General features: G+C 50.9%; 1 protein-coding gene across 2 annotated transcripts; it reads right to left on the bottom strand.

Moving 5' to 3' along the window:
- Window positions 1-204: 204 nt before the first annotated feature.
- Window positions 205-3,006, bottom strand: EGR4 (early growth response 4). 2 transcript variants are annotated; one of them, XM_059407766.1, is made up of 2 exons: window positions 2,458-3,006; window positions 205-2,060 (listed from the first exon to the last, which is right to left on the bottom strand). In XM_059407766.1, exons 1-2 carry the CDS (start codon window positions 2,900-2,902, stop codon window positions 742-744), a joined length of 1,764 nt encoding a protein of 587 aa, XP_059263749.1. In that variant the 5' UTR covers window positions 2,903-3,006; the 3' UTR covers window positions 205-741. The 2 variants fall into 2 exon arrangements, with proteins under 2 accessions (XP_059263749.1, XP_059263750.1); XM_059407767.1 differs by having other exon boundaries at window positions 205-2,057; window positions 2,458-2,663.
- Between the last annotated feature and the right edge of the window lie 7,358 nt (window positions 3,007-10,364).

Genomic DNA, 10,364 nt, shown 5'->3' with positions numbered 1-10,364 from the left:
CAAGTTTCAGAAAAAACTTTGAGCTCTTAGGTCAGTTGTGATTAAATGCATTTGTTAATTCAGTACATATTTATTGAATGCCTACTATGTGCCACAGTGCCTGACAATAGCTGCGTAATGATCCTTTTGGCTGAATATCTCCTTTCTCTTCTGGCACATATTCTCCTGGGGGAGTGACTGGGGGGAAAGGGTCAGGAGCTTAGATGGCAGATTCAGTAAGCTTTTAGCACAATAATTTTAATTGCAAAAATAAACAGTTTTGTCAACTGCTCGAGAGTAGCGTCTGCTTTACAAAAATTAACAACAACAAAAGGAAATAACCCCAAAGCAAAACGTTACATCCAATGGCTGCTGGAAACGACATTGCTGTACAAAATCCCGCGCGAGACCGGCTCGGCGCTGCCCCAGCCTGACTCTGGGGGTTCTAATGAGGGGCGTGGGGCGTGCGCCAAGTTAGTTACAAAAGGCTATCTTGAGTCCCATGGAAGTGCCTACTCAGTGGGTGGCCTGAGAGGACTTCTTCAAAGAGCGGCGGACGCGGGCGTCAGCGCCGGGGACCGCAGGAGCTGTCCACGGAGCTGGTGCTGAACGAGGCGTGAACGACGGGCACTTCAAGGGAACTGGAAGTGGGACCAGAGCCCGGCCCCGGGACGTGCCGGAAAAGGGGTGGGTGGGGGGTCGGGCCAGGTCTCCTCTTTCGTGCCGGGCGGCAGCGCCTCAATCTACAAACCCATTTCCCCCTCACAGGGCGGCGAAAGAGAGGCCCAAAGAGTAAAAGCCAAGGCCCTTGAGCCGCTCCTCCGCGCGCGCCTTCTGCTTGAGGTGCACCTTGCTGTGCCTTTTCTTCTCATCACTGCGCGCGAAGCGGCGGCCGCACACGTCGCAGGCAAAGGGTTTCTCACCCGTGTGAGTGCGCACGTGGGTGGTAAGGTGGTCGCTTCGGCTGAAGTTGCGGAGGCAGATGCGGCACTGGAAGGGCTTGTGGCCGGTGTGGATGCGCAGGTGGCGGTTGAGCTCGTCGGAGCGCGCAAAGCTGCGCACACAGCTCTCCACTGGGCAAGCAAAGGCCTTGGCGTGAGGCCGCGGGCAGAAGCAGCGCGCGCTGCACTTGCCGCCCCGGCGCCCCTTGCGCCGCGCCTTGGTGGGTGGGAATGGGGCCGGTGGCGGTGGCCCCGGAGGCTCGGCCACGCCACTGCTCCCAGTGATGTCTGCCACCAGAGGTTTCGGGAAGTCCGCCGCGGTGCTGCGAAGGCCCAGGGGAGAAACCTGAGCCTGAGTACCCGCCAGAAACTCTCCACCGTCGCCGCTACTCCCCCCATCCCCACTAGGAGGGGTCAGGAGACCCGGGAGGCCCTCGGCCACCTCTCCTAAGTCACCTGCGGCCAGCGGATAAGCGTCGTAAGACCCCGTGGGGTAGAGTCTGTTGGCGGGACCGGCTGGCAGCTCCGCCGGGCAGCTGATGGACAGCAGGTCTTCAATCTTGGCCCCCATCGAAGGGAAACGGGCGTCGGAGGGGGCCTGGTAGGCTCCCTGTGACCCACAGCTCCCTGGGGCTCCAGCTGAGAGCAGCTCCCAGGGAGCGTAGGGGCCTTTGAAGGCCGAGGCAGTGTCCAGCGCAGGGGAGGCCGGAGGCGCCCGGAGGCCTGGCTTGACGTCGGGCGGGGAGAGCTGAGGCTCATACAGGCACTGTGAGGGGGCGCCTGCCGAGGGTGAGGCTTCCCAGAACGCCTCTGGGAAGGCGGCAGCGCCCAGATCCGGGGAGTAAAGGTCCGGGGGACCCGGCAGCAAGGCGTCGGGGCCTGCGGAAAAAGAGGCGTCCAGCGGAGACCGGGATGCTGCCGCCTCAGGGCCGGGGAAAGGTGCCAGACCCAGGATGCCCGACATGAGGTTGAAGAGTGCCTCCGGGTCGTGCGGGTGTTCGGGTACTGCTTGGATGAAGAAGCTACCGCTGTAGCTGAGGCCAGGAGGGGGCGTGGGTGCAGGCCCCTCCAGGAAGCAGGAATCGGCTAAGTCCCCCCCGGCGCTGCAGCTGCTCAAAGCCCAGCTCAAGAAGTCGCCTGCTGAGGAGGGAGCAGGAATCAGCTCCGGGCACATCAAAGGACGCGCCTCAGAGTCTGCAAGCCCCTACCCCGAAACCCTGGGGGCGCACCGACACATAAAAGGTGCTTTTTGCACATTCTGATCCAGCTGGAGCCCGAATACGCCCAAGACGCACACACAAACATGCACACGAAAACACACGTGCACAGGCAAAAGGACGCCCTGATCAACCCACAGGTTCCTGCGGAGGCGCTGGCGGTACAGAGGGGCTGGGGATGGGGTGCGCACCTCAGGACCCCGGAGCCTCCTACCACCTCTACCCCCCACAGCTCTACAGTCCGGGTCCCTGTCTGTTCTCAGGCACCATGCGCCCCCGCTCTGCGTCGCCGTCTGAGCACCCTCCGCCGCTCTCCTTACCTCCGGGGTAGCCGGCAGTCGCCGGCGCGTCCCTACCGGGCAGCCGGGACAATTCAGTGCTGGGTTCCGCGCAACAGCCCTCGGTGGACTTGACCAGAAGCGCGTCGGGGCCGGAAAACTCGCTAAGGTGAAGCATGGCGCGGCGGCGGCTGCGGGGCGCCGGGGGCCTCGCCCGATGGGCTTGGCTGCGCGCGGGTGACGGGGAGGCCAGCTGTTGCGGTGCCCTGTGCCTCACTGACCCAAGCACCCGGGCTCCTGGCTCCAGGTGCTCACCTTTGGGAAAGGGAACGGGGGGCCGAGGCGCCTTTGCTCGCCGGGACCTGCCTCGGGCGGCGGCTTCTCGCTTCTCCAAAGCGCAGCCGGGCTCCCCCGATCCGCGGCCCCCCCACTTATATAGCAGCGGCCGCGCTGGCTCCGGGCTTCCGACTCCCCGGGCCACTGCCATTTCGGGAGGCCCCGGCCCTGCCGCCGTGACGTAAATGCCCAAACATGGACACAGGATGTGTGCCGGGGACTCCCGAAAAGGAAAGCTCGGCCTGTGACGTCGCCGCCGCCGCCGCCGGGCGCGCGCCGCTGCGTGCGCGCGCGCTCCCTGAGCGTGGAACCCCGTGAGCGCCGGGGCCGCTGGGGCACTAGCTGGGGTGCTGGGCTGCGTGGGGCCCCGCGTTCCGTTAGCGCCCCTCCCTCCTGCAGGCAGAGACCAGCGGTCAGCGAGGAAAAGTCCCTTGGGCTTTGGGATTCCACAGTTCGGGATCCGAATCCGCTCTCTGCCACTTAGTACCTATGTCATTTAATTTCCCTGAATGTCAGTTTCCTCACCTGTGAAATGGAGCCATACATATCTCCTTCGTAAGTTTACTGTAAAGAATAATTGGGTTAGAGCGTATTAAATTCTATGGACGAGGACACAGAATTCTTGCCATTATTCACTGTTTGCTCCCTCTTGGTTTTTTTGTTTTGTTTTGTTTTGTTTTGTTTTGTTTGCGTTTCCCCCCTTTTGTTTGTTCTAGGAAAAATAACTTAATTCAGTTAAAAAGGACGATAACGCTTGCTACTGATGAGAGAAGTACATTAGTACAGAAGAGTATATTCTGAACTGAAAATAAGTCTCTTTCCTACCCATCTACATCTTGAGGTAGCAACATCTAAGTTTCCTGTGTATTCTTTCAGGAAAAAAATGCATATGTGAGCATACACTCTGCCTTGCAATATAATCTTTCCCCATTTATAATAGTTGAGAGATTGCTCCGTGTATGGACATAAGGAGTGAGGCCATTCTTCTCTAAGGCTGCATAGTACTCCATTGTGAGGGAGGTCCGTATGTCCCGTATCCACGAGCATGTAGAAAGCTTCCAACCTCTAGATTTTACCAATGTTGTTGTAATCAACGTTCTTAATTATATAAATGTGAATATATCTGTGGGATAAATTCCAATAAGTGTAGTTCTGGGTCAAGGGTATGTAAAATTTTGATAGGCAACAAGCAAATTGCCCTCCATAGAAGTGGGGCCAATTTCTGCTCCTTCCCCGGTCACCTTCCCGGTATGAGATGTTTCCACAGACTTTTTTCTGCCTTTGTATAAATGACTTTTACGCTAAGGATGTTGTTCTCAGCAACACACAGAGAATCCACAGGATATACTTCTCTGGAATCAGCACCTGGAATGTTTGGGCTTCTTATGTGGGGAAAATATCCCTGTCTTAAGGAGGTTGTGCATCTTGGCTGCCGTAGATCAGTCAATTCCAGCAAAGAAGCCTGCCTGCTCTCCTGATCTCATTTCTATTCCACTGTGGTTTCCCCTCTCTTACTTTCTCATTCTCTTTAAAAATCTTTCATTTAATTTTGGGTTTATAGCTTATTTGCCTCCTTTCTGGAACAAAATTAGGGGATTAGATAAATACTTGGGATAGCATGTTTTTCTTTACAAAGAGCATCAATTCTTGGGAGCTGGAAAGTGGGGAGGGCAGAGCTGGGGTTCCCCATTTATTTATTTGCCAGCGATTGAGACAGAGAGCACAAGCAGGGGGAGCGACAGACAGAGGGAGAAGGAGGCTCCCCACTGAGCAAGGAGCCCAATGCAGGACTTGACACCAGGGGGGTTCCTTTTTCTTTCTCTGTTTTCCTAGGAATGGAAACAAAGCCACTCAGGGGTGACAGGCTACAGCATGGTTTGCCATGTATCTCCCAGCCTCCTTTGTGCATTGGTACTCTCCTTTTATAGAGAGTGCCAAGAATGTCCCAACCCCACCAAATTCTCAGGCCTTTTATCCTGTTTCCAATATCCAAAAATTCATTCATTCATTTTCTCAGCATTCATTCATGCAGTACTCATTCCTTAAGTGCTTACAATAAGGTCCAGAAGGTAAATTTTAGTTTTGAGTCTACCAGGACCCTAAGACCCATCTCCATCCCGAGTCGCCCCAACACCACCCTCCAATGACCTTATAAGTATGTTCACAGAATATGTTGTCACATAATCACCTGCAAAAACTGTGCTGATACACTTGCCTTCATCTTCTCCCCATTTCTGGAAATCCTACAAAGCTTTTCAAGAGTCATGCTTGTGCAGCATGTTCTAACAAATGCCACAGATGTACTAATTCTATGTCAACTACACATATGTTTGCATGTAGGAAGTGAAAGATCCCAGCACATGTCTGTAAGGATTAAACACACAGAACACTATTTCCATAATACTCTATTTCAGACCTGGGGATTGATTGTAACCCAAATGTATCTCCAAGGCCAGGTGAGCCCACACCAGACACGCAGGGCACACATGTCTCAAATCCATTCTGGCATCTTGCTGCCTGGGAGGGAGAAGGAATGGAGGGGTTTGGCTAGGCCAGTGTCCAGGGCTCCCCAGGTTGCCCCGTCGGGCCAGATTGGCCAGCCCCAGGTTCCCCATCCCTTCTGCTGTTCTTCCCTCTGCCACAGCATTCCTCCTCCTTCTTAGTCATAGATAATTCCCCTACTCCTCTGGCAAGTTCCCAGGCCTTTGTGCTCTCTGCCAAGGACTATTGGTCTAGATCCGTGTTAAGACAAGGGTCCAAGTCATTGCAACTTCTTCTTGTTACAGGCCAGACCTTTGGGCAAAGCTGCAGAGGGAAGAATGAATAGGAGAGGAAATGGGGAATACAGCTTGTGTTCTGGGCGTGGGCTGAACCACTCACCTTCACTGGACACACACACACACACACACACACACACACACACTCTCCCATGTGGGGTGGTTACCTCTGGAGGGTAATTACATCTGCATTTGGTTCCTTGAGAAGGAGGAAGGACCATAAAGAGAAAGGGCCTTTGTGGCTCTTCCCAGTTCAGTCCCTCTAATCCCTAAATTTTAATATCTCTAAAAGAGATTCTGGGCCCAGATAGAATAAAGGTCTTTGGGAGGGGATGGAAGAAAGAGGAACTTAGACCCATGAGTTCAATTTTAATTCACACTTTAAATATAAAAACACAAGCAGGAAGGGGAAAAAAGGGAAATCATACACTTTGAGCACTTTACAAACGGATCATTTAATCATCCTAAAGCTCTATGGAATAAGGAATTGGAGACCTCTTTCACAGATGGAAAAACAGACTAGATAAAGTTAAATAACTTGCTTAAGACCTAGCTTTAAAAAAAAAAAGGTTTGGTTTATTCTTTTTCTTTCTTTTTAAAATTTTATTTATTTATTTGACAGAGGGAGAGCACAAGCAGGGGGAATGACAGGCAGAGGGAAAGAGAGAAGCAGGCGGAGCCTGATGTGTGGATTGATCCCAGGACCCTGGGATCATGACCTGAGCCAAAAGCAGATGCTTCACCAACTGAGCCACCCAGGTGCCCCTAAGTACCACACTTCTATTCAGTGGTAGGACTGAGAGTCAAACCCAGTCTAGTCTACTCCACAAGATAATTGAAAAGATTATTCATTTTACAAAAGGATTCATTCTAGGGTAGCCTAGGTGGAGGCTCTTCCTCCAGCTTTTCAAGTCGAGTATGAGGTACAAATTTGATCTGGCTGGTGTCCTTCCCTGCAAGTATTCCCTGGAGTGGCCACCATGGCTAGAAACACTGTGGGTCACATCAGATATGTATTAAGGAGGAACACATACAAGGTCCTTGGGAATTACTGTGGAAGTTGGTGGTGGTGGGAGTATGTGTGTGCATGTGTTTGTGCATGTGGCCTTGGGGAGGATGAGAGGAAATTTCTAATTTCCATAGGAAGAGGTTGGGGAAGGAGAGTTTACCTTCTGGACAAGCACGGAACAGACAATTACTGACTGACTGAATGAATGAATGGAAAAATTCATTCATCAAACATTCATTGAGCACTGCGCAGGCCATTGGGACAATGATGCAGACAGATGCTGTAGTGGGAAAGACTGGAAACTCTGGATCCAGGATGGGAGGAGGGAGAAGAGGGGGATGGGGAGGAGTGAGCCTCCATTTTCTCTCTTCTGGGAAGGGCCCAGCCCCTGTCATCATTCTGATAATGCTACTGCCCCCTCCTCCGCCCCCCACCTTGATCTTTCTGCTCTAAATATCATTGTGTTCAAATAATAGTGTATATATTTAAAAAGACTCCAAGAAGACAGCTGCCTCAGAGTATTAATCATGAAGAGGCCAGCACTCAGTCTCCATGGCGACTCCTGACAGAGCTGAGGAGCAGCTCCACGTCCCACTTCCTGGGGCCATGGAGATGCAGGGGACACAGTATCCCGGTGCACCCTTCTCTTTCCTCTCTGCCTCTCCTTTCTTCCTCCTTCCTCCCCTTTCCTCTCTCCCCACCCTGCCTCTCCATTCACTCCCTTTTTCTCTTCCTAAAGGATTTATTTAAAAGCAAGGACAGAAGCAGGATCTAGCTATCAGACTAACAAGGAACAAGGCCAATGAGGCTGCAGCAGAGATGAAATTTGCCTCCAATTACCACCTCTGGAGAACACAACTCTCCTCCCCCCCCCCCCCCCCCACCTTCCGCCACAGTGCCCCGCCACAGTGACCCCAAGGACAGAAGGAGTCTGATCATCTGTCCCTGAGGCAAGGGACCCACTGTCAGGGTCCTTCTTCCCTCTTCCCTGCCCATGGCCAGTCGTTAGTTTATGGTTTTTGTCTGTATTATTCATTTATTGCCCACAAAAGTAACATAGGCTCCTTGGAAAAAGAGAAACATGTTAAAATGAAAGTATCTCTCCCAATTCTATACCCAGATATATACATTTAAATAGTTTCAAGTTGATTCCAAGAGATTTTTCTTCCTGTATATTCGTTCAACATTCCTCCATTCAACTAGCACTACCATCGTTATCATCATTTATACCAATGGTGTCACACTATACATACTCTTGTAATTAACATTATCCCTTGAATGGTTTTCTTTTCCCCATCATGATACAGATTAATCTATAGTGTTGTTCACAACTGCTCCAGGGTATTCCATCATGTACATGTATATAAGTTTTTAACTCTATAGTTTCCTGTTTTTAACTCTGATAGAAAGAACGTGGCTGTGCACAGCCTTGGATGTGTACATGGTCCACTGATGAGGTTAATAATAATATGTGTGTGAACGTTTGTATAGCACTGACTATGGGCACTATTCACCACGTATTGAGAGTTTTATGTACACTCACCATTTAAGCCTCACAACTTGATGAGTACTATTACTAACTCTATTTCATAGATGGGGAAATTGAGGCCCCTATGCTTCACCCTAAGGTCAAGAAACTTGCCCAAACTTACAAGGTTAGCAAAGGATGGTGCCAGCGTCTGAACCTACAGTAAAACCATAGATTAGATTCCAAAGCCTGGAATTCCTAGGTCAAAGGTACAAACATTCAAAATTATGTAATATCAGATGTTCCCCTAAGAAAGTTGTTTCGATTGTGGAGCCACACAGCAGCATGAGAGTCAATGGGTAGGCACACAGAGGCATCCCTGTGGTATTTTAATTTGCATTGTAATTTAATTTGCATTGCAAACATTATCAGAATCGTTCTGCAGGGCCTTGGCATTTCATTTTCTGTGATCCAGGGGAACCTTCTTGAGGTTCTTCACATCCTCACAATGGGCAGTGGAGATGAGGCTGTTCTGACATTGACCAGAGTGGGGTGTGGGGTGTAGGAGCTTCTGTACCATCCTTCCTTTTGTTCTTTCTCGCTTGGGTCATGGAGGAAGTAGAGAAGAGAACGAGGTGGCTTTGAACCATTTAGGGAAAGGTTCCTAACTCTTTCAAGGCAGCTTCTAGCTGTTCTCTCACAGGAAAGAGGGAAGTTATTCTTTCTCCTGTCTTCCATTCTACATCCTTCCTTCGGCGAAGTCAGCTTTGGACAGAGCTGAGAGGTAGATGATCACAGAAGAGGTGTGACTGGGATGGGTTCCAGGAAGGTCAGAGGTGGGGGCAGTAGGGGGTGTGCGGTGGATGCAGTGACTTCGCACTCTGCTACCCACCCTAGGATTTGGAATCACCCTTCTACCACCCCTTCATATCTAAGACTGGTTCCCCCTTTGTGGGCACTGATGGCCCTGAACCTTGATAGATGTTTTTATTTGATTAGGTAATGGTGTGCAGAGCATTGATTTTCAATTCAAGAGTCGAGAAGATGAAAAAGAGGCTGACAGCGTGGACTGAGAGGCTGCAGCTCTAGAACAGAATTAGAATCAGAAACAGGCCTGCTAAACCTCCCTGGGTATTTCTCTCCTCCATGGCCTCTCCGGATTCCTCTCACCTGACTTCATCTCATTGTCTTCTAGCCTCTCTCCTCCCCCATCTCACAGTTGTTCTCTTTAAAGTAGATTGGTCAATGTACTGGCATCTGACAGCAAAACTCTAAAAGTACCCAGGCAATTAGCCACAGAGGAGCCATTGAGCCAAAGCCTGGTCAGCTGTGTGTCCCCCAAACCTTGACGACCACCAGTAGGCCAGGATTCTTGTTGCAAGTGACAGGAATGCAACCTGAATTAGTTTAGGCTAAATAAATTAATTATCACCCCGCCCCATGGAATTTATCAGCTCACAGAATCCAAAGGAATGTCAATCCATCTACCAACCAACTAACCAACTGACAAGGGGGTAGAGATACAGATGCGGATCATGAGTTAGTGAAACCAGGGGCTAACGATTCTTCAAAGGCTCTCAGCCCTTTTTCTTTTCTCTCACTGATGACTGAAAACCTGGCCAGGAGCAAATTCGGTGTTCTCCATGTCAGCCTGCTGTGATAAATGGATTCTTGTTCTCAGTTCCAGGTAAGAAATCTCAGGAAAGACCTCTGCTATCCTCCCTAGGAAAATTCTCTGACCATGCAGACAGGGTGATATACAGCTGATAAGACCACAAGGGGCTTGTGCTTGTGGGTTTGTTTGTTTTTTATTTTTTTAAGATTTTATTTATTATCTGACAGAGAGAGGGATCACAAGTAGGCAGAGAGGCAGGCAGAAAGAGAGAGGAGGAAGCAGGCTCCCCGCTTAGCAGAGAGCTCGATGCAGGGCTCAATCCCAGGACCCTGAGATCATGACCTGAGCCGAAGGCAGAGGCTTTAACCCACTGAGCCACCCAGGCGCCCCTTGTGCTTGTGTTTTGAGGGCCTTTTCCAAAGAGAGGAAACCACTGGAAGCCAGAAAGTCTTTCAAGAGGCCACTGCCTCAGGCCCTGAGGGCAGGAGCTAGGCAGCAATGGGTTCTGGCATGTTCTCATACCAGGGGCAGAAATGGATAGTTCCCTCTGCTTCACGGTGCCCCTGGAGCAAGTCGCCTACTCCATCTGTCTGCCAGTTCCAAGGAACACTGCCCAAAATAAAAATCCCTAATTAGCAATTCCTGCAATCCAGAGCAAAACAATGTATTTATTTCCTAGAATAATCTGGAGCCATATTCGGCTTGGCAACCAGTGGGTCCCACACATTCATGCGGTGTGCCATG

This window comes from Mustela nigripes, chromosome 7 (assembly GCF_022355385.1).
Source record: "Mustela nigripes isolate SB6536 chromosome 7, MUSNIG.SB6536, whole genome shotgun sequence".
Taxonomy (NCBI): Eukaryota; Metazoa; Chordata; class Mammalia; order Carnivora; family Mustelidae; genus Mustela; species Mustela nigripes.
This window is presented reverse-complemented; position numbering and strand designations above follow the sequence as displayed.

Excerpts from the sequence above, each read along its gene's own strand:
- EGR4 (XM_059407766.1), bottom strand. The coding sequence starts at position 2,902 with ATGGCAGTGGCCCGGGGAGTCGGAAGCCCGGAGCCAGCGCGGCCGCTG. Across the intron at positions 2,061-2,457 it reads GACTGCCGGCTACCCCGGAG|CAGGCGACTTCTTGAGCTGG; the intron begins GTAAGGAGAGCG and ends CTCCCTCCTCAG.